The 23,622-nt window shown below is 37.6% G+C and overlaps 1 protein-coding gene across 15 annotated transcripts in view; it reads left to right on the top strand.

Annotated features, from left to right (window-relative positions):
• The window catches only part of ZMYM2 (zinc finger MYM-type containing 2), a 91,056-nt gene extending 74,803 nt beyond the window's left edge, over nt 1–16,253 (top strand). For 14 of the 15 annotated variants that reach the window (XM_035542740.2, XM_035542738.2, XM_035542739.2 and 11 more), the window contains 9 exons: nt 152–323; nt 2,214–2,321; nt 4,596–4,690; nt 5,824–5,992; nt 6,921–7,072; nt 11,246–11,360; nt 12,468–12,719; nt 13,125–13,245; nt 15,401–16,253. In XM_035542740.2, coding sequence (XP_035398633.1) covers nt 152–323; nt 2,214–2,321; nt 4,596–4,690; nt 5,824–5,992; nt 6,921–7,072; nt 11,246–11,360; nt 12,468–12,719; nt 13,125–13,245; nt 15,401–15,593 — 1,377 coding nt within the window. In that variant the 3' untranslated portion in view covers nt 15,594–16,253. Of the gene's footprint in view, nt 1–151; nt 324–2,213; nt 2,322–4,595; nt 4,691–5,823; nt 5,993–6,920; nt 7,073–11,245; nt 11,361–12,467; nt 12,720–13,124; nt 13,246–15,400 lie in introns of those variants that run through there. The other variant, XR_007707823.1, reaches the window with a different exon arrangement.
• The last annotated feature ends 7,369 nt before the right edge of the window (nt 16,254–23,622 follow it).

Raw genomic sequence — 23,622 nt, 5'->3', positions numbered from 1 at the left:
ATTTTTTTAGCCCACACTGAAGTGATATTTTTCTAATCTGTTTTAATTCGGTCTTCTAGAAGGGTGTAGAGTTGGCATTCCTGTGTTGGTCGCTGTTGTTGCTTTGTTGCAGCTTTTTTTTTTAATCATCTCTTCCTCCCTGTCTACACAGGTGCCAGTTCCAGTTTTCTTGCCCACTACTCTGGATAGCACAGAGAAAATCCTTGCAGCAGTAGAAGAGCTGAGGGGAAAAGTGCCCTCAAATCCTCTGGAATCTGAGCTACTGACTTTGTCAGGGATGTTGCCTGAACATGATGGAAAAGCAGAAGTTTCTGACATGGCCAGTGAGTTAGTTACCATGTATTTGACTCTTTGGAGTGCTGGGGTGTATGTAGATAAAGAAGTTTTTTCTGATGGTTCTTTCAGTGCAACAGTTCTATTATTGAGTACTTATATTAAGTTGAAATCTTAATTATTTAAATATTTTAGAACATTTTGGCACATTTGAAGTACAAAAAACTTTCTGCAGTCTCTTGCATGACTTTGGTGGGCAAAGTCATTTGTCTTATCTTTGTCTATAAAAATATAAACATTCCTTTGCTTGTGCCAGCATCCTGGCTGATAGCAAGCAGTCATCTACGTTTGTACTCACAGGTTTTCTTCTCAGTGTAACTCAAAACAAGTCATAACCAGACCACTCTTCCTTCCAGACATGCTCCAGTCAAAACTTTAGGGGAAGTGTTCTCCATAGCTGTGTCTTTGAGGTTCACACCTCACATGGGTGTGAACAGCTTCCTCTGAACATGGTGGGAGACAGCAGGGGCCCATTCTCTTTGTGGTAATACTTTACTATGCACATTTTACCTTGTGTGTGAGGAAGCAGGGGGCTGCTAAAACTTAGAGAAACATACATTTCACAAGTGGAACTGTGGTCAACAAAACCAGATTACCTAATGATGCTTTGGCTCTTGATTGATCCTCACATGCAAGTATCATCTCTCTGAAGATAGTAACACATCAGCTGATACATCATTGTGGTTGTGATGATCAAATGGCTTGTCATCCCAGCAGGGCACCTAAAAGGAAAGAACTCTCTCTGGGATCACTTTATGTCTGAAGATCAAAAAATCCTGCATATCTTTTAATGCTGTTTTTTTCCAATATGCATATCTATGTCCCTCTTTCCCAGCTCTGCTTTCCAAAATCCTCAAGTCTCTTCTGTATCTTCTCAAGAGAATTTGCTGTCTTTTTCAAAAAAACAGACTTTAAGGTCTTTCCATGACTGAGGCGAAGATATTTTTTTTCAAGCACTTTCGACTAGCGTATCAAGAGTGTTGATAAAGGACATGAACTTATGACTTGGGCCTGGTATATAGGAAGCCAACGGTGATACAGAAGTTGCCAGTCCCAGGAGGCTTATTGTTCCTTAAAATGTTGCCGTTTTTTCACTAAAGCTGGACATTTCTGGTAGCACTGCAAGGTTATGGAGTACTGTGTCTAGTTCTGAGCTGCCCAGTACCAGCGGGACCTGGACATACTGGAGAGAGCCCAGCGCAGGGCCACCAAGACGACGAAGGCACTGGAGCATCTCTGCTATGAGGAGAGGCTGGGAGAGCTGGGGCTGCTCAGCCTGGAGAAGAGGAGGCTCAGGGGGATCTCATCCGTGTCCCTAAATCCCTGAAGGGAGGTTGCAGAGAGGCCGGAGCCAGGCTCTGGTCAGTGGTGCCCAGTGCCAGGGCAGGAGGCTATGGGCACAGCTGGGCACCCAGGAGGCTCCCTCTGAGCACCAGGCAGCATTTCTGTGTCAAGCTTTTGTTTCTCTCAGCCTGCCCTCCTTGTTTGCTTTTGAAGGATATCTTTCACAGACTTGAAAGTCTGTTCTGTTTGCTGGCCAAATTATATAGAAAAGCAGTTACATATTTCAAGCCTATTTGTGTTCTGTGATTGGTTGATATGATCCAGATTCCCCAGTATCTGATATTCTGTACACTGAGAGGCTCATCTTAATGAAGAAGGACAGATGGGATCATAGGTATCTTTTCTGTTTAAAGGAAATCAGATTGGAGAAGTAAATCTGAGATCCCAAAAGCAACAAAATCTAGGATGGCGATGAGCAGAAAAAGCAGTTTTAGAACCAATCAGGTTATAACAGTCTAAATCTGTCCAGTTTTGACTAATCCACGTTAGTTAAAATATAAGTTTTTTTCATTTTTCTTATTTTATTTTAATTACAGGTGTGATAGTTGAGTCGAATCTACTAAACTCAGAAACAGAGGCACAGAGAAGCTTGCCAGATGTTCCATACGAACGAGACCTTGATATTGAAATAGACTTTCCAAGAGGTATTTTTTCTGTAATTTTAATATATATTGTAAAACAGACATTATGAACAGCCATTATACCTTGTTTCATCATCCTATAATGGGAGCTGAATTTGATTGCAAAATCTACTTGGCTGACTCTCTTAGTAAAACTTTGCCATGCTGTTGCAGGACTGGGGACTTCCAAAGGACTTTCTCCATCTTTCTAAACATGGTATTTTAAACAGCATGCAAAGATAAGGAAGGAGTTAATCTTTCATAAGGTTATGGCTTATATGGATGTATCTTTTTTTTTTTTGGACATGGATTTAGGAAGGATATTTTGAAGGCTTGAAGTTTCAGACAGCATGTATCATGGAAAACAGTAATGAATTCATCCTGAATCACCGGATATTTACATGTGAAGTGAAATGATGGTTTAGAGTGGAGATGACAAGCAGATACTTTACTCGGACAGATAACGATAGGACAAGGGGGAATGGTTTTAAATTAAAAGGGGACATTTAGATTAGAGGTTAGGAGGAAGTTTTTCGCTCAGAGTGGGGTGAGGCACAGAAACAGATTGCCCAGAGAGGTTGTGGATGCCCTATCCCTGGAGATGTTCAAGGCCAGGTTAGATGAGGCCCTGAGCAACCTGATCTAGTGGGTGGTGTCCATGCCTACAGCAGGGGGTTTGGAACTAGATGATCCTTGAAGTCCCTTCCAATCCAGGCCATTCTATGATTCTAAGACAAAAGGACAAATTTCCCACTGAAGTTTATTAGGAAGTAGCAGACTAGACTGCTGCACTTCACTTGTGTTACCTTTTAGTATTTTATTCATGTCCATACGTGTATTTGAAAAAGTTAATATTTGAATTAACAGGAAAATCACTAGTTTGAGACCTTTCTTGAAAGAAGGTCTTGGTTTTAAATCTTACAATTTCTACTGTTCTCTGCAGAATGCAGGCAAAAAGTCTTTATTTCCTTACACTGTGTCCTAATCAATACAAGAAAGCTCCTGGCTATAGGTAGAACTCCTTAGGTGTAGCTTCTTTGGATATATAACTCGTACCTTCCATGGGTAGTTTCTATATCTGCTGTTGAAAGTCTCCTTTTGCCTTGTGCCATAGATATCCACACTACTTGCCCAAACCGAGTTTCTCAGTTTGCTGCGTGTCTAATTTGAAGATCAAGTCTTGGAGTTAGGAAAACAGATTGACATTAATCTGAGGAAGTATTATTAGCAATATGTACCCTCTTTTTTTTTAACCCTCTTTCTTATGTAAAAAGCCTTTCTTACAAAGGAAAAAAAAGCATGGAAGAAAAAAACAAAGTGGAATAGTAAACAGCAGTTTATAGTAGATGTTAATTGTCTTGGAGTGCTTCTGATATTAGATTCTTTGTGATAGCAGGAGAAAGGCTGGTGTTTAGTCTGGGGTAGAGTTCTTAAATCTTTGAATGCAAATTTCCTACTTGTGGTGATTACATTTGGTGATAGTTTGAATAAGTTCTTGAGTAGTAAGGTGGTAAAATTGGAATAATCTTCAGAAGAGGATTGTTTTGAATGAAGTCATTGTTTGATAGTTGCATGAGAGATGAACTATCTTCAGTAAAGTAAATAAATTTGGAACTTATACCATTAAATCTATTCGTATATTCTCTCATTCTGCTGTGTTGCCTGGTGTAATAGACCTTCATCCTAACCCAGAAATGTTAAATAAATAGTATTTTATCATAATGCATTTTTATCTGTTTACCTGTATTACCATAACATCCGTCACAAGCTAGGCCTCCACGTTGTAAATATAGACTAAAACCAGTTTCTCTGAAAGAACTGACATTCTTGACGCATTTTTAATCACATACAGTAGCTTTATAAAATACAAAACATGACTACAAAAGAGAGCAGTCAATGAGCATAGTGCTTGTATTAAGTTAATTTGTATTTTTCCATTCATAGTTGCTCATTTTCATCATAACTTAAACTTCTTGATACCAAAGACTGTCTAGGCAGGAAAAATTGTGTGAAGGTCCAGAGTAAGAAATGCTGTCGTAGTGATGTGAGGTAGTTTTTGAAAATGTTCAGCATTGCGTACTTTGCAATTTATTTAGAAAAAGCATTTTGGTAGTTTTGCCTTACCTTTAAAGTAAGAATAGGCTTATTCCATCGTAGTAAAATCCAGTCCTTGTTAACGTTTCATGTGTGCTTTTGTAGACCCTATATGTTAATGCATGCTGATATAGTTCATTGTCTTTTCAAATCAGTATTATCCAAAAGGAGTTAAAAATTAAGTTTCTGTTAATGTATTTTCAGCAACTGAGGAGCTTGATACAGAAAATGAGTTTTTATTGCCTCCCGTTTTTGGGGAAGAATATGAGGAACAGCCAAGGCCTCGCTCCAAAAAGAAGGTAATCATATAATTCTATTAAAAAGGCACAAAATTTTAGTGGGCAAAAATATGCCATGATTTTTTCAATTTTCATACTGTTCATAGGCTCGTATTGCCTATGTACCTGGGGTATGTAGTACCCTATCTTTTTGATGTAAATTGATACATAAAATAAGCACTTTATTTTAGTCCTCTGACTGTTACAGTTAACTGTTAGATTTAATAGGACAATAGCAGTTTCTAAATTCTGATCCCATTTTTGCTATAAAAGATTCACATTGATAGATTTGTGGATGTAGTGTGTCAGTGCTTCACCTGTTGTTTTATATACTTACTGTATTTTCAATAATGTTTTTCTGCCTTCAATTTAAACAAAACTCCCATGATTTAATTTCATAGTAAAATAGAAGAATGTTGGCATTACCATGGCTTATAGTGAGACAATAGCACCTACTGTATAAAATGATTAAAAGTTGTTACTTTTTTATTTGCTTGTAATTTTCCTAGATTTTGTTTTCAGTTAAAATCCTAGTTTAGACGTTGCAAACAAATTAGCCCTATTCTTTTATTTAGAAGGAAACTAACAGGCAATAGAGTTTCTGATGCCTGGCACAAAGCTGATAATAAAACTTACTAAGAATAAATGGGTCTGGTTTTAAATTTGGAGTCTGTACTATTGGTACTATCCCTTTAGTTACACTGCTAGGCATGCTTTAATTTTGGACCAGTGTTGGCTTTCCCATTGATGAGTTCAGCTAAGCCTAAAAGTTGACCTGACAGGTTGATAGCATCTTTAACATTCTATGCATTGACAAAATGACATCCTAAAAACACACTGAATTATTGGGTGCCTTATGTTCGTTGCTTAATATGATATAACCAATGCAGCAACTCCATTATCAAAAATCTTTTGTCTGTTTTAGAAATCAGTTTGAAAGGTGAATTAGAAATGACTGTCAGCTTAAGTAAACACTCCTCTTAGAAGTATATTCAACACAGAAACTACCTGCTGGCTCTAGCTGAAGGAAACGTATGTTCCTTTATACTGAACCTTTAGTTTGTAATTTGGCCTGCAGCTTGCTTATTCTGCCCAGCTTCTATTATTCCTGTTAGAAGCTATTAGTAGCATTAACCACCTTGTTTCAATGGCAGGGAGTGAAGAGGAAAGCGGTGTCAGAGTACCAGTCTCACGATGATAGCTCTGAAAACTCAGAGTGTAGTTTTCCATTTAAATATGCATATGGTGTAAATGCGTGGAAGCACTGGGTGAAGTCTCGGCACTTAAACGAAGAGCTGCCAGAATTAGAAGAACTGAAATCAAGTAAGTATTTCCAAAAGTCTGGCATCCAGATTTTAATTTGGTAGTGAGAATTGCTGATATTGTCTGATTTTTCAGCTGGAATTTTTAGTAGAAATTTTCACATGTCCCTAGTGTTCCTACAAAAACTGTGATTATTTTACCACAGAGTTGCCACACTCTTTTTTTCCTAAAGAAATTTTCCCTACTTCTTCGCTCAAGATTCCAGGACTTACAATTCTAGTGTAAGCCAGGACAGAACCTTTCTAGCTCTTCTTCATGACCATTTAGATTTTTTGTTTGCATCCTGATTTTCCTTGTATTCTAACTTGCCTTAGAGTTTGCACCTTTTTTGGGCTTCTTCTGAATTGCAAGGGAGGGGCATCCTACTTCTTGTAGGATGAAGAGATCTTCACCAAAGGCTGGCATTACAAGGCTTTGGCGTTCTGACATGGTGTGGCCTTCACTCCTGTGGAGCGCTGCTGTTCTTTCTGCAAAGCTCTGCTGTATGGACATGTATTTACGCTGAGGGGAAAAAGAGGGACTGCTGGTACTCTTGCTGTTCTTCAGTTCCCACATGCATCTTAGCATTGTTGTGTTACGCTGTTGGATCTTTGGAAACTGTCATTTCCCCTGAAGGTCTCCCTCTACAACACTGTGTTCACTTCAGCATCTTGGGCTACTTCCTGCCTCTGTGTCATCCTCAGCTGTGCATGACAGTAATTCTTCAGTGGGTGATGCTGCACTTAATTAATTAGACTTTACTCTGGTAGCCTTGCCTATTTTAATATAGACCTAACATTTGAACTACTTGTTACATTTAGACTCATTCATTGGTTAGTGTAGAGGACATCAAGCCAGTTTTCCCCCCTTCAGTCCAAAAATACCCCATCCCACCCCCAGCATGTAATAATACTGTTGTATAATGTAGCGTTTTTTCTTTATTTTACAGCAAAGTCTGTGAAATTAAAGGAAGATCTATTATCACATACTTCAGCTGAGTTAAACTATGGGTTGGCACATTTTGTCAATGAAATTCGAAGGCCAAATGGAGAGAACTATGCACCTGACAGCATCTATTATCTGTGTCTTGGGATTCAGGAGGTTAGTAGAGGCTGTAGAGATGGGAAATTGAGCTGTTGATTTGACTCTAATCCATTTCAGTGGGAGAATGGAGATAACGTGGATTTATTGGCTGAGAAGAGGCTAGGGGCTATTCTTAATATAATGGCTATGATCTGGAACACAGAGAGGCTGTTGTATATATCATATTATAGAAAGCTGTCTGTAGAGAAAATGAGTTTGCAGACCCATGCAGAAAACTCAAATGTAAGCTGGTATATTATAATTTTAAGCTTTTTGCTGGGGTAAAGCAAGGAATTTGCGATCTAAAATGACATAATTTTTCCAAATGCTGTGCTTCATTTGATTGCTAAAGATGGCTTAATGTAAAAGAAGAATGAAATTAGGAATGAGCTGTAAAGGTTTTACTAATTCAGTTACTTAGCAGATAGTGGAAACAAGCTATTTGAAGTGTTGTTTTGGGAGAGCCTAATTTATCAAATATTGAAGATGGGGACAGTCAGTTTTCTCTTCTGGAATGCAAGAAACTGTGTTGTATTTTTTGCCTTCCACCCTAAATTGCAATTATATCATATTTCAAAGCAAAAGGAAGTCAGTTTAGATGTATTTTATGTGAAGGCAATAACACATCACTAAATATGGAAAAAAAGCTATTCCACAGCTTATCTTTTAAGCAGAGAATGTCTTATTTTTTTGGTACATAAGGCAAATCATAGATAAAATAAACCATGTTCAGAGCTGAGAACACAGAAAATTTCATTTAAGTTAAAAGGCAATAAAAATGCATATGATGTGGAAAGCAAGATGTTCACAAACTTTGTCATCCTGCTTAAACTTCTTTTATATATAAGGCAAAGTACTTGAATAACAAATATTCAACAAATCTTTCAATCAAATAAATATTTTAACCAAAATATTTTAAAAGAAATAGTGCTTCTAATAACTTTTCCGTATTAATAGTATACAAAATTAAAGAGTTAGTTGGTATCGTTCCCTCATGGTTGAAATTTCAGAAGTGAGCCTTCATTGGCATTTTAGTCAATATTGCTACAAAGCATGTTTCAAATTCAGCTAGCTTTCTGCCACTGCACTTGCATGATCTGCTGTCTCTCTGTACCTTTCTGTTGAATAGAAAATACTCATATTGAGCTGATAAACATAGAGGAGCTATGTGTTTATAAAATGGAACTTCACTAATAGCTTTTCTCTTTTTCAAATTTTCTTTGTGCCATTGACATTGTTTATTTTGTCTGTATAATTAGCTTTCACAACATAGAATAAGATTTTTTTTTTAGCTCATCGGAACCAGTGTTCGTGTTGTACAACACAAATATCAGGAGCTCTAACACATGTACAATGCCAAAACATTAAAGGAGTAACTAGTACTTATAAGATTATATTTAGCATCCAGTATTTAATACAGGTGGTGTTAACAGCCCCATTTCATTGTCTGGCCCAGTTGTGCCACTGGTACTCAGATTTATAGGAATATTTGCCCTTTTTCTGAAGAGTTTGTGTTTCACAGAGGCAAGAGGAGCGCAAATATGTAAGCATGTGATCTGGCAAGGGTTGCAGCAGACATCTGTGTGCTAATGGCAAATTGTATGCATTACCCTTTTGAAGAAAGAGGTTTAAACACTTCAGAGGTACTCTAAACGCAATGTAGTTACCACAAAATGCAAAAAAAACTCCGTTGCCTTCCAGTATTTTCTTACCTCTTCTTTCCGTCTGACAACCCCCATATGGGTACTCCTGAAAGACAGGATAAATTGTCTGTTACTGTGTGAAAGGTATTGGCTCTGTTTAACTCAGAAGGGGCTCAGAGAACATTAAATGATGCCAGATAAGGATTAAATTATGCCAAAGATCAGCAGTATTTTACTAACTTGGAGTAATACATCAAAGAAAGAGAATGGGGAGGATGTGAGTTAGAAATAGAGCACTCTCCCCCTCCATCAAAGTTACCAAACTCACTATGGTGAAGCACTGGCTCAGGCTGGAGCTTTTCTTCCTGGCTGTAGCATGGCTAGAGCACAGTGGAAGTGCTCAGGAGTCCATCAAGTCTTCAGCTGTCTTTCTGACTGTAATTTTTTTTTCTTAAAGGAAGCACTTGAAAAATCTGTTAGAGAATACTAGTCCTTGATTCAAACCAGTACCTTTTCTCTGTTCAGTTTCATTTGCAGCTGAAATTGTTCTACCTCTGGCCAGAATTGGTTCGGTAATGGTTTTGGGATCTTTGAAGTACTGTTCTTGAAAATACCACACTTCAAAGTAAAGGTTGTCACATGATGGGGTGGCCATCTAGCAGAAAGGGGTCCTGTGGAAAAAGGTGTTAGCCTGCCTTGCAATCCTGCTGCATCATGGCTCTCAGACTTTGTCCCAGTATAAGATGACTTTTTGCACATGCCGCACTGAGGGGAAGAGTCTGTGGTGTTTGCAGCAGTGGCAGAAACAGTGATCTTGGTGCACTGGGAGAGGTGGAATTAAAGCCAGTTCAGTTGGTCACCTTTTCCTCCACCCCTTGATAAATCTATGTCTGCATACTCTCAGCAAAATGCTAATGAAACAAGAGTGCATAATAGTAAGTCTAATAACGGGGTGGTTTGGGCAAAATTCAGGCTGTTATTGCTATGCAGGTGTTTAAATGTGCTTTGGGCTGTAATTCAGGCTGTTTTCCATTGCAGAAAGCAGCATGCCCAATAGTGCCTTCCTGGTGAGTCTGGTTTCCTTAGAGCTCATAGAACCATTAAGGTTGGAAAAGACCTTCAAGATCGTCTGGTCCAACCATCACCCTACCACCATCTCACTTGGAAGCTGATAATGCTAATCCTGCCCCCTCCAGAGCTTGTAGTGTAGCAGAGCATAGCACTATGATATAGAAATGAAGGTTTGCTGACATGCATTTGGTAGTTGTGTAGCAGGGAAGACCCTAATGTGGCATTATCATGTAGACCCTGCAGCATTAATGGTCTGTGAGCCTCACAGATTTTTACAGGGGATGTCAGGGCTTAGCCAAACATATTCTGAACCAGAAAACTGTAATGTTTTTAGTTGAATTGTCACAGGCTTGGGTGGGAATTGGTTTCAAATGAGTTTTCGCTCTGATTTCAGTATTGCTGCCAGTGTTTCATAGAGACCTATGGGAGTGTTTAATACAGAGAAAAGGAAAACTCAATGAGGAAAAATGTTCAAGGGAGAGAGAAGCAAACCCTATGATGCTTATAGTAAGCAGTATTGTCTGGTTTGGAATTGCTTTATAAAATCAAAACCAATGTATATAGAAACAATCACATTTTGGGGAATATTGTACTTTGAAGAATACCTACCTGAAGGAAGATGTGCTGGAAGCTTCTAGGAAGTATGTTAATTCATTTTTCCTTATTATAAAAGTAAAGTGCAAAGATAAGCAAATCAAGATATGCTGAACTGTTTAGTGAAAATGAGTGCTGTTTAATGTTATTTCAAGTAGGTGTACAGAAATAGATACCATTTCCAGAACTGGGTACATTTTTTGTGTCTGTCACGTTTATTGTATTCACTAACAGGCTTGTTCACACAAAGATAACACTGGAGTGGAAATTTTAAGAATCCAATCCTCCGTTTCTTAGAAATGTCTCCAGAGAGGATAACATCAAACACTAGTATAGCCTTCAGCCATGAGTTCTTGGTAAAGGTTCAAAAGAGTTTCTGTTTGTAAGGTCAAGAGGGTGAAGAAGATAGACAGCAGAATAGGCAGGTGCCTTGCATCAACCTATCATTTTTCTTGCACTGCTTTTTTTTTCCTCTGACTTCTGTGTTGTAGATGCTTTTGTCATTGACCAGACTTCACGAATAAAATGGCAGTTTCTTGCTAAATGTGTTTTTTCTTTGAAGACATAGCTGGAGGAAAAGATGAATTAGTATAATTTTTTTTCAGTGACTCACCGTTCACTGATACAATGTTGGATACAAGAACATTTTAGAGAAAAATGTTAGAGTTGTAATTAATCTATGATTCATATCTAGTTAAAAATTTACAATATACATTGCATTGGAGTTTTAAAACTTTTCCAGTATTTAGTAGGTTTTCATTTTATTTTCAGATACTGTTTTTTTTTAAGAGTGCAAGTATTGTACTGACAAACAACCCTGTAGTGCACAGGATTCGGTCTGATCTGACATTGTAAATATTGTCTGTTACTCTCTTTTCTGTAGTATTTATATGGAAGTAATCGAAAAGACAACATATTTATTGATCCAGTCTACCAGACGTTTGAACAGGAATTAAGTAAAATCCTTAGAAGTTGGCAACCAAGCATACTTCCAGATGGTAATTTTCTTTTTGGTCATGTATATTTTTCATCTCTTAATAGCTCTGTGTTCTTAAGCACGTAGTTATATAGAAACATTTTATGTATTGTGGTAGTAACTGATCAAAATATATAGATAGTAACTGATCAAAAATACAAAGATTTCATCTAAGACTTCAATTAAGATTGTACCTGTAATTCTTATCTTTTTTCTTGGTAATCCATGTTGCAAGAATTGATTTTGCCACCACCTGTTAATTTTAAATTGACTATCCATTTTCAGGAGAGAGAAACCAGAAAAAGCAGCTCGTTTTCAACTTTTTACCTGAGCTGGATTAATTTTTGCCCAAGTGAGTTCTCAAATGGGAAACAGGCAGGTGGGCACTGGGCTAATGAGCTATGTATTAAGCCTTAACTGGACTGGGAGAACTCTCAGTTTTGAGCCTTTTCCTCAGGAATATTGTTGGTTCATGGAGAAAACGGAAGTGTGGTATTCTAGGAAATTTTTCCCAGCAGATCAATTTTGGTACTAAACTGCAGAATCCATACTTCTTCCATCTCTGCCACAATCTTCTTGTGAGTGAAGGCTCCTTCTTACCAGCCCCTTTCCTCTCTCTACTTGATATTGTCTTTTTTTTCTGTATAGCTTTGGAGGGCTTTGTTTCTGGCCCTCCCTATACAAACAAATGCCCTGAAAGTAATTTCCAAGTGAGATATCCATGAGCAATAAGAATGAAGGTGTGGCTATCCAGAAGTCTTTCATGAGCAGATTAAAGAAAACTCAAAAATATGCTTTTTTGAAGGGACTAAGATTAGCCCCTTGAACATTTGCTTTTATGTAATAACGTGAGGGAGTGCCATGTAAGAAATACTGTTGCAATAATTAAAGAAATGTATTCTGTATAAAATTGCATATTCTGATATATTCCTCATCAACCATCTCTTCCTGAAACAGTGGGTGCTGGTGTCTTTACTGGGTGTTTTTTGGGGCATGGATGTATAATAAAATATGAGAGGCTTCTCTCATAAGCATTTTATTACATTTTACATCAAGCAAGAACTTTATTCTTTTACATCTCGACAGTTTATGGGCTAATCCATTTTCTCTAATTTTTTTTTTCCTGAAGGGTCGATATTCTCTCGAGTTGAAGAAGATTATCTATGGAGGATTAAACAGCTAGGATCACATTCACCAGCTGCTCTTCTGAATACGCTGTTCTACTTTAACACCAAGTATTTTGGTCTGAAAACAGTGGAACAGCACTTAAGACTTTCTTTTGGCACTGTTTTTAGACAGTGGAAGAAAAATCCTCTAACAATGGAAAGTAAAGCTTGTCTTCGATATCAAGTGTCTTCCCTATGCAGAGCTGATAGTGAAGGTACTATGACAGTTCCAAAATAAGTATTGCAGGAGCATATAAGTATTGCATCCACGTTTCACTCATCTGAGGGACATCTGGGCACCTTGCCAGGAGCCAAAGTTCTGCCGTTGTGTAAAGTTTAGCAGCTCTTGGCTCCTGGATCTTTAATGGGAGTATGTTGTCTGTGGAGAGTACAGTAATAGTCTGCAGTAAATGATCCCTTTCAGCTCACTGGTCTCCATGATACATCTGGGACTTTGTGGCTATGGGTTGCATTTCCAGTGTGCAGATATACATAGCTGTGGTGACTGAATTGCAGTACCTGGTGGGTTGAATTTTAGTGAGCCCACTCTGGGGCGTTTATTGAAAAATGTGCAATAACTTCAAGTGATGGCTTAGATGTTCTTGGTTTTCTTCTTAAAGATAAAATTACTACTGGAAAAAGGAAACATGAAGACGACGAACCAATATTTGAACAAATTGAAAACACGTCTGATCCAGCTAGGTGCCCTGTGAAAATGTTTGAATGCTATTTGTCTAAAAGGTACGTATGAAATGGTAATATAGAGTAGACCTGATACAAAAGGGATACATTTTGATGATGAAATATGCTCAAGCAAAAGAATGAATTGAATTCTAAAAAATATGAAGCGAAAGCATGGAAATTTCCAGTCCTGTAAATGGACAATACCTGAAAAGTGTGGGAGCAGTGGAGTACTTCAGTATTGGTTGTCAAGGGCTCCATCTGGGAATGACAATATGATTCAATTTTCTTAACCAAGCAACATCAAGCATCTCTGCAGAGAAGTATCAACAAGGAATCTGGTAGGTTTTGCTACTGAGGGTGTTTGTGGGGTCAGCGTCTCTTCAGTAAGAATCTGGTCAAGACAATGGATTTACTTCATGTTAAGTCATCAGGAATTTGAAATGTAGATACTTCTGAGGTACCTCAAAGTAAGTTGAAGTATTTTTGTAGTAGAAGAAATACTACTGACAGTGACCCAGCATTTAGAAATAGCTTGTTTCCTTCCAGTCTGCTCAGAAATTAATACATTAAAAAAAAAATAGGGAAAATTAAAAAAAAAATAAATTAATTTAGCAGCTACGTACTTTGGAAGTGCTTGAAAAGAGGATTTCATGGGAAATATTTTTCATTAATTGGAACAGCCACCACAGCAACTGATTTTAGTGGAGTTTTTATGTAACTGTAAGTGGAATATAGGCAAGTGATACAGGAGAAGAAAAATTACACAGTAGATCAAAGGAAACAACACACGATATGTGTTATGAAACAATGTTTTACTCTTAAAACTGAAGAAAGATGTAGACATAAGTGCAAGTATATGATGTTATAAAGAGAAACTTATGGTTGTCTGTTAATGCAAGCACCTCATTTTTCATTAATTCAGTTATGAGTGTTGGGGGGTGGATTGTTGTTTTTTCACCTTTCCACTATCTACTGTCATGATCTGAAGAGGGTATATTATTACGCTGTTGAAGGTGTTCTTTGTTTTTTTTTTAAACTGATACTCACATCCAGTAGTGGGGAGGAGATCAAATCACTTTTTTTTAGAAACATCTCAAGTTTGTGAAAAACACATGGAAGTCCATTTGGAGCATTGTTTATGGTCCCACTGTCTAGCAGGTATTAAGATATTGGTCACCACTGCTGTCTAGAGCAGCAGACTGCTTCTTCTGGTTCCAATTCTAACAACATGTACTTTGCATCTTTGATGAAATCATGTAATTAACATATTTGACACTTTAAAATCTATTGTATGTGAAATATTGTAAAATTTAAGGTAATGTCAGCTTTTTGAAATATACTTGCCAAACTGTGGTTGAAATATACTTGCCAAACAGTTGACAATTGCAACTGATATCTGAGGGATCTTCTCATTCACAGTTGTGAGCAATATACCATTGCTTGTTCCTGTAAAAATACTGGCTTTTCCAAAAAGTGGGAAGGGGGGTTAAAATATTTATATTATTAGAATATTTTAAACCATCGTATTTTTGGCATCTAATCTGGCAATCTGATTTATGTGAGAACTGAAAAAATCAACATTCACCCCATCAGATGAAAGTAACACATGAAATTTTATCAGCCAGTTTGGGAAGATGGGCTTGATATTTTTACCAAAAACTGTGAAATACAGTTGGCTCCTGAAGTCTGTAGTATTTATCATGTAATCATAGAATGGCTTGGGTTGGAAGGGACCTTAAAGATCATCTAACTCCAACCCCCCTGCCATAGACAGGGATGCTACCCACTAGATCAGGTTGGCCAAGTCCCCATCCAGCCTGGTCTTGAACGCCTCCAGAAGTGGGGCATCCTTTTATGAAGGACAGAGCATGAATGAGCACTTGTATATGCAGGATTGAAAATAATTTCCTGAGACTTGCTTAAATGGGCAAAATACTAGAATTTCCTAGTAATTTAGAGGATATGTCTGAGTTGGATCAAGCATGTATATGAATTCCAAAATATAACAGGTCAGGTGTTAGGGTATTTTAAGGCTTAGTGACCAACCCTCTGAGTAAAACAGAATGAATTTTAGTATTTTTCCACATTAATCTTCATTTTATAACTTGCCTAAGTACATGTAGAATTTCGTTAACACAATGTCAGAAATATTAATGTATTAATACATTCTGTGAAACTGTTATTCTAACTCCCCTTGTTTTCCACCTTGTAGCCCACAGAATCTGAATCAGAGGACGGACATGTTCTATCTGCAACCAGAATGCTCTGTCTCCTCGGATAGTCCTATCTGGTACACTTCCACCTCACTGGACCGCAACACTTTGGAAAATATGCTCGTACGGGTTCTTTTAGTAAAAGATATTTATGAAAAAGACAATTATGAACTGGATGAGGACATAGATTAAAACAAACTTCCAAAAACATTCAAGAAAACAAACAGCATTAGATATAGTCATGCTGCTAGACCTTTATTATGGAGAACATTTCAAGTTTACCCTTTGTTTTATGAGTTTTGTAGCAGTGTGTACCCTCACCTGGGTATTACCATGTAAATAATCTGTGAGTGAAAGTTTCCATTATTCTGCGTAGTGATTTTAGGACACATAACAAACACATTTCAGATTCTTTTTTTTTTATTTTATTATTTATTTGATTAGGTATGTTTGTAACTTTTTACATTGCAAAATATGAATGAGAATGTGCCATGTGTATTTTTTTTTTTTCTTGTAGTAAGAGACAACCATATTGCACAACTCTGCTGTTGCAAACTTCCTTGAAAGGACACTCTTTTAATGGGTTCTTAAACCGGATGGTTGTGTATGGGTAGCACTACTAAAGTTTAGAACTTGCTGTGTCTTTCAGAATTTTTAAATAAATTGTAAACTAATAGGTTTTTTACTTTTTAGTTACTGAAGCCTTATAAGGTTATGTAGAGAGATTCCATCTTATGTACCAAAAATAGACAAAAGAGAATGCTGTCAATATTGGTGTACTGTAATGTGAATCTATTCTGGTGAAAACATTTCTTTTGTTGCCCTTATTAAAACCTTAGTGTCCTTTCCTTATTTGTGACTCTCTCTCAATTGCCCCTACAAATAATATATATATATATATAAATAAATAAATGAGCATAAGCTTAAAGCATGTGATCATCAAGACATGTATTTTGTTTAAAAAAAAAGAAAAGGCAAAAAAAGGCAAAAACAAAGAAAAGGGAAAGATTAAAAAAAATGTCTGATGACAATGCTGTATAATTTTTTTCCATTACTTTTCCTGCCATAAATGCTGGTACCTCATATTACTGTAAATCTGTCTTTGTAGCCTTAGAGAAAGGAATTCTAATGCTGTATTACATAAAGTAATACAGTGTACTAAATTTGAACTTGTTTGTCCTTGCATTGCTGTACTTAAATACAGTGAATACTTGACTATGGGTGGGAAAATTCTTTTAACTAATGCCTCCATTCAAAAGCCATATGACACGTGATGTTGCAGAAAGTTGAAAGATCATTTTTTTGAAGAAAACTCCTTTCATGTGTTCTGTATCTTTTCATTGTGCTTATTTTGCATAAGGAGTCTGATTTCCAGATACATGTTTATCTACTCAAGTTTTGTTCCTTGCTCTTGTTTAACTGATGTGAGCAATATGGGTGGCTGATACAATGACTTTGCTATTGTACTGAAAACATTGTAGTAGAATATTCTACTATAAAGTAGTAGTCATGACTTTTGCTTTCTTAAGTGACTTGAAGTATGTTGAGAGGAATCATCTGTTAAAGGGGAAACTTTGTGTATGCATATATATACACCACCTTAGGACTCATTTCTTGCAAGGGCTGCATGGCTTTTTCATTTTCCTTAGATTAAAAGAATGCACATAAGGACTCATCTTTCTATGTAGAGAAATAAAGCTTCAGTTGCTTTGTTTTGGTAAGCAAGTTTATTTAAACTTCTGCTATTCTTGTGTGTCCATGAATACATATTAACTTTAGATATCACTATTTCAAAAGTAGATGTGTATATACTTACATTTTTTCGTTTTTTTTCTCTTGACTCTAACCTTCCTGTGAAATCAAGAAATAATACACAGCAACACTCAGTAGATAACTTATAGCTTCAATGCTCTTTTCCCTTTGTGAGTGCACAAGAACTTAGTTCTTTAGTAAGTTTTTTGTTGTTTTGTTTGTTTTTCAAGCAACAGCAATACAATGTGTCCGTGATGCATAAAAGAAATGAAGTTGGGAATCGTAATCATAGTTTTGTTCTGACCACTCTGGTTGAACATCTCACTCGACCATCTTAAATTTTAAGACATCTCACTTGACCATCTTAAATTTTAAGTATGGGAGCCTTCACTACTATTTACCTACCTAAAATGTATTGTGCTTAACATGGAATATTTCTTTTAAACATTCATTTAAATGTTTTGAAAAATGGTAATAAGAATCACTTGTATCCCCTTCTGTATAATTTCAGACTTCAGTTACTTCAGCATGGGCTTCAATCTCGCCCTGTTTCAGACAGTGCTTAACCACAAACACACTTGTAAAACTACAGACTTTTGTCATGAAACCTGAAGTACCCTGAATCAGGACTAAAGTTTAGTGTGTATGTTGAGTGTTTAGTCTCAAACAGAATCTGAATTGTTATTATCAAAATCAGATTCTGTTTCTTAAATAATAAGGTTAGTTTGAAACATGGTATGCTGAACAATGCATGTACATTTTCAATGTCGTCAGAAAATAATGAATGCTCTCTTAATTTTATCAGAAATCATATTATCCTGAATTCATCACATTTACTATGCAGGATTCACCTTTCATCAGTAAAAATATTAAAGTTAGGATTTGAAATAACTTTTACAACAAGGTTTGACAAAAAAGTAAGTTATATTCCAGAAGATGGAGCTATTCCATCATCAACCATAGTGTTTTCCATGGGTTTAGCGTGTCAAGGCCAAACATTGTAAACTTCTGAGATACAGTGGTCAAGAATGCATCAAGGCTCAATGTAAATGTGCTCTTCCTAAATTTGAGTGTTAATGATTGTTGTGCAGCAAAATGTGCAATGTTCTGTCCTACACAGAGCTCCCAAGCTAACTATATGCATCTGAATCCTGCCCTCTCTTTCCACCTTGGGAGGGAAGTGTGAAGTGGTAACCTGGATATTCTGGCCACCTCTGTAAGCTCTGGCACAGCTCACCTGCAAAGTGCATGTGGGAAGTGCTCTACATCTCCTCCGTTGGAGATCTAGTCTTGAACAATTCGTCAGTGAAGTTGTAGCCTCAAGATACTGGGAAAATGAGAAAGCAGCTGTAAGCAAATTACATAGAAAATATGCCTCATTATGAAAAAATGAAAAACTCATGCAATCTTCAGAAAAGTAATTTGCTTTGTCAGTCACATTTTTTCTGTGTATAATTGTGCAGTAATTTTGGGAGTATGAGAAAAATGCAGCCTAGGTGTTTTTGTAATTACTGAACTAAGCGTAAATTACTGAAAAAAAAAGGTTGTCATTGTGGAGTAATTTTGAAGTGTACAATGTTATTTGCCTTTAAAATGCCACTGTGTGAATCTATAATGCAACAAAATTTGTTTTCTTATTATCTATGACTTTGTCGTATGAGAGGCTGTATAAATAGGAGAGGTGGCCAACAAAGCTGGCAGTCCTGAAAGCTGGCAGAAATGTCTTTGAGATGGAAAAGATGGGAGTGGTAATGGGCATGCACACCAGATTTCCATTTTAGCATACTTTTTTCTTTTGTGGGAGGGTATATAAAAGTTCATTCTCATTCTAATACTCACTTTCACATTTTGGTCTGCTGCTGTTAGGAAGGACGGTTATGTATTTTCTTTACATTACAAGTAGAAGGGAGTATGACATAGACTAAGATGAGTGGGAGCTTTCCAACTTCCTCTTGTGCCAAGGGCATCAGGACTTTCAATGAAACTGAAATTCAAAATTTTTTAAGGCCAAGGAGTTACCAAGATTTAAAATAGTATGAGACCCTCATAAGTGAAACAAGACTGTCTGGGTTACAACAACAGATGCTAATGATGTTTTGGAAATGTATTAAAGCTGCCTTGAAGTTTGAGTTACCCTCTGTTTAGGGCTAGACTGAAGGCATAGGGTTTGTGTGCGTCTCCTGAAGAGCCTGATCATGGCTAACAGCACAGACTGTACTCTCCCCATGGCCTTGGGGATTTGTCAAGTCAGAAATAAATCTTCCCTGTAGCAGCTTTTTAATTTGAAATGTTGAAATCTGAAAGCCTTAGAACATGAGCCATGGCACAGGTGCTTGAAACCGCAATGTAATGGGGCAAGTGCTTCAATATCTAGGCTCATGCTAGTATTTGTAGTGGTAATTGCCTGTCTCTTTGGACATCCACAAGCACAGCAGCCATCTCACAGGCATAAAAAGATGATGTGGGGATGTTCTTTGCACTGCTCCATCCGGAGCTGGCAGCCTTGGGAGAGTGGCTCTGCCTTGGCAGGGCCCCAGCTTGCTGTGGGCGGCCCCGAATTAGGCCATGGCCAGAGAAAGCTGTAATAGTAATTCCACTTCTTCCTTATCCTTCAGTAAGGCATAATTTCACCTTCGTGTTACCTTTACAAAAGTCCTCACCATCCCCAAGCCAGTTCTCACAGGCAGAATACCAGAAAGGATTTGAGTGAGACACTTGTGTGGTGAGCATCTTCAGGGATACGTGGTGGTGGCTGGAGAAGCTGGTGTTGTTGGGTGAGGGGAGTGAGCTAATGCAAACAGAGAAGGGACAGAAAAGATTGGTTGTATCCATGTTGAACAGTTTACAGGATTTAGGACTGTAGGCTTTGCACTCTGAAAGTCCCTTCCAGGCTTCTGTCCCTATTCAAACTTGCTGCATAGCCTGTCTCAAAGGATTTCACCCAGCTACTGCTCTATGCTGTTAGTGGGCATAGAAACGAGGTAGATATTTAAAAGCATTTTGTATAGCTAGTTCTGTTTTCAGGATATCAGTATTTTGGTGTTTCCAAATGCATTAATTTCATACAACCGGAAAATTTTTGTATTTCCTCACCTAAGAATCATTTGTCTTCATAGAGTAAAGCAATTGATACAGCAGTTGTGGCATATTTGCTTGTGCATAATTTGAGCAGGGAAGGATGCAGTTAAATCCCTGTATGGTGTACCAGGTACCAGCAAGGAGTCACAAAACTTTACCTGTTTAATCAAATATTTTTCTATCTCTAGCCTCTTTTTTTCTTTTTCTCAAAAGAAAAAAAAAAAAGAAAGAAGAAAATCTGTAAAGAAAGTTGAGTCCTTGGAAACAGCCCTTAAGGACACCGTCAGTTGGGTTTTCTCTGCTGCTGGCAGTCAGATGTGAGAGCTGGCTGAGGTGATCCTTGTGTGTATCACAGCTAGGAAAAGCAGCCCAGAGTCTGCTCCCCTCATGAACCATGGCATTATCCAGGCAAACCAGTGGCAGTCCTGGAAACACCTCTCAGTCGAACAATTTCTGCAGACTAAAAGCAAATACAGAAAGAAAACGAGAAGGTGGAGTGAGTTTTCATTTCTCATTCAAGCGAGTTGTGTACTCTCAGACTCTGCAGATGTGAACATAAGCAGGAATTGGACATGACCTGAGTTTTGCTTCCCCCATGGCATGGAGATTTTTGGAGAAGTGGCATGTGGCCCTGGATGAGGCCCGCTTCTGCCTGCCATCCCGTTTTGCACCATCAAAGCCTGTCACATCAGTGCTGAGAGCTTCCCAGAACTGCGTGCCAAGCCAAAGTCTTTATTTTACTGGTCATACCTGTCTTTGCCCAAAACTGTGAAAATGACGGTTTGACTGGAGGGCAAATGCTGAAAAAGTCTCCCTCAGTGGTACTTGCAGGTTGTGCAGGAGGTGAAAGCTATTGACAACAAGGCCCAGGGATGCCAGGAAGGGGAGCCAGCGTTTTGTGTCCGAGAGGTCTGGAGAGAACGAGACCTAGCATTGAACTGCCTCCATTTTTCAGCTGTTGCCTGACTTTGAGGAAAATAAGCAAATGATGAGTTGGTGGCTCATTCTGACCTGCCATTTCCCCAGCAAAGGCAGACTGGTTTGGTTTCTCTCAGAAGAGGTCCTCAAGAATGGGTCTTCTGCCAGGTACAAGGAAGGGTTAGGTTTGTTAGCATTTGTTTTCCCTTTTTCCTTTTTTATAAGTGCTCCTGGTTCAGTCACAGGGGAGGGAAGTGGTCAGGGTTATTATTGGTTGTGTCATGTACAGGTAGGTTTTGAGAGCCTGTGCCTAGATAGTTATAAGTCCTCTATTTTGCTATTGCACTAAAATTTTGGTTCATAAAACATTAAACGTCCATGTTCTGTCTTAGAAATGAACAGGAACATCCTTGTCATCTGAATAATTTAAACTGCTGACGTTTCTTTTGTGACAAATCACTAAAAGTGCTTTTCTGGTTTAAAAAAAAGAAGACGTATTTTATTTCTTGGTATGTTTGCTGAGTAAACAATATGCTTCCAACTGTCATGAAGATGATGTTTTCTGTTTTCAGCATACATTATGCAGGCGATGTAAAGGTAGTATTTGCATTTCTAGTCTTTAATTAAGCATTTTTGGAATACCCTACTTGAAGCTAAAAGGAAGCTTTTCAGCTCAGGACAAAGCTGTGTCACCGTGGCAAACAAAGGTACCCACCACCACTGCCAAATCATCGACCTGGACAAAAATAATTCCTGAAAGTCTCCCCTCCTCGTTACATCTTGAAAACATCTTCTATTTGTTTTTTCTCTAATGCCAGAAAGGAAATCCATGTTAGTACATAACAAATCAATGATAGTAATCAAAAGAATAGATACTGAAAGATCTACAGTCTGATTTCCATTAACTTAAAAAGTAAAGCTTTATTTTATTTATTTTTTATTTATTTATTTATTAAGATTAAAGCTGAAGGTGAAAGTTGTTTAAAAAAAAATTCTAAAAGAGAGCAGGAGCAAGAACATTAGTTGATGGGCTTAAAATCAGCTAAGGCAGCTAAAAAATAAATAATTCAAATTCTCTGTGTGTCCTTCAGTTCAGGTTTGTTGGAGGACAAGAACCCAGGTGTCTTTTGCAATGTACAGACTTGTTCATACACATTTTCTTATCTTGGGTAGTTTCTACAGGCAATGTTCTTGAAGTGATATACTTTAAAGAAGTATCTGTAGATTGCACTGTCTGTTAATATATTGTGAGAAAAATCTCAATTTTCTTCAGGATCTTCTGTGAAGCTATTTTATTTGCGATTGCAATGGCGGGTGTCCTGTCAATCAGGAGCGCATTTTTGTAAACAAATCATAACCTTTTATTCCCTACTTCCCGACGCCTGATCACCTTCCCTGTTTCCTCTTTGGCTGAGTACTACAGGTTCACAAGCTACTCGACGCTCCTCTATACCATATATGTACAATTTTTCTTTTTTTCAACCCTTTAATTTCTCCTTTCTTATGTTTTGAGAACTTGTGATCTTTGTTTTCCTGTTCTCACACTGCTCATCCTCTTTTTCTCAAGCTTCTACCTTATTTTGGAACAGTGAGGCCTTCTACTGTCCACTTATCTACTTAGCATTTCTCCTTATTATGACTACACAACTACCTTGGAATACAGAAAAGTAATTCTCTACTGCAAAAACACAACTTTGTTTCTCACATACATACACACATATATAAATATATATGCTCGCCTGGAGAAGGGACCATGACCCTCAGGCAATAAGTGTTTCTTATTCTAAAATCTTGCCTCATCCACAAAGACAAAGTCCAACATTCATTTTCACGTTTAAAAAAACAATGTCTGCTAACTCCCCAAGGAGGACATTCTTGTTGGTGTCATCATCATGGCAAAATAATGTGATTTCTCCTCCAGCTTGACTGGAGAATCCCATAAAGGAAGCTCCTTGGAGAGGAGGTACAGAGCAGAGCAGCAAGCTAACTCTTCACATCAACTAAATCCCCTGAACCATGAGAAACACCTTGGGTTAGTTAGGTTTTGGTACTTTGCCAAAATAAAAGAGGATCCTATAAAATTCCGTAGTAACAATGTGGTCAGAGTTTAACAAGGGACCAGACTTTGTGGTGCAATCATTGACCTTTCAGGGGAATGGAAGCCTAGCAAAGATGTAGAAATGATTTCTATGGGAGAAGGACTGAAATATCCAGACTGTTTAAGCTCAGACGGGAGGAAGTGAATAATGGGATGTCAATATGAAGTGTCAAGCAAAAGAATTAAAAGTTAACGTGAAGAGAGCCACCCCTTCACAGCACATTGTTAGTCCACATAAACCCCCTGGGGTGTGATCTTAGGGTGGGAGCAGTGCTAAGTCTTCCAGGTAAGACTTGTGTTTTTGAGAGCAATCACAAGAACAGTTTATAGTTATATATTTTTTTTTCAAATATTAGAAAGTGAATTCACTGGCCT

Source organism: Cygnus atratus, chromosome 1 (assembly GCF_013377495.2).
Source record: "Cygnus atratus isolate AKBS03 ecotype Queensland, Australia chromosome 1, CAtr_DNAZoo_HiC_assembly, whole genome shotgun sequence".
NCBI lineage: Eukaryota > Metazoa > Chordata > Aves > Anseriformes > Anatidae > Cygnus > Cygnus atratus.
The sequence above is the reverse complement of the archived record's forward strand: the minus strand, read 5'-3'. Positions and strand labels throughout refer to the sequence as shown.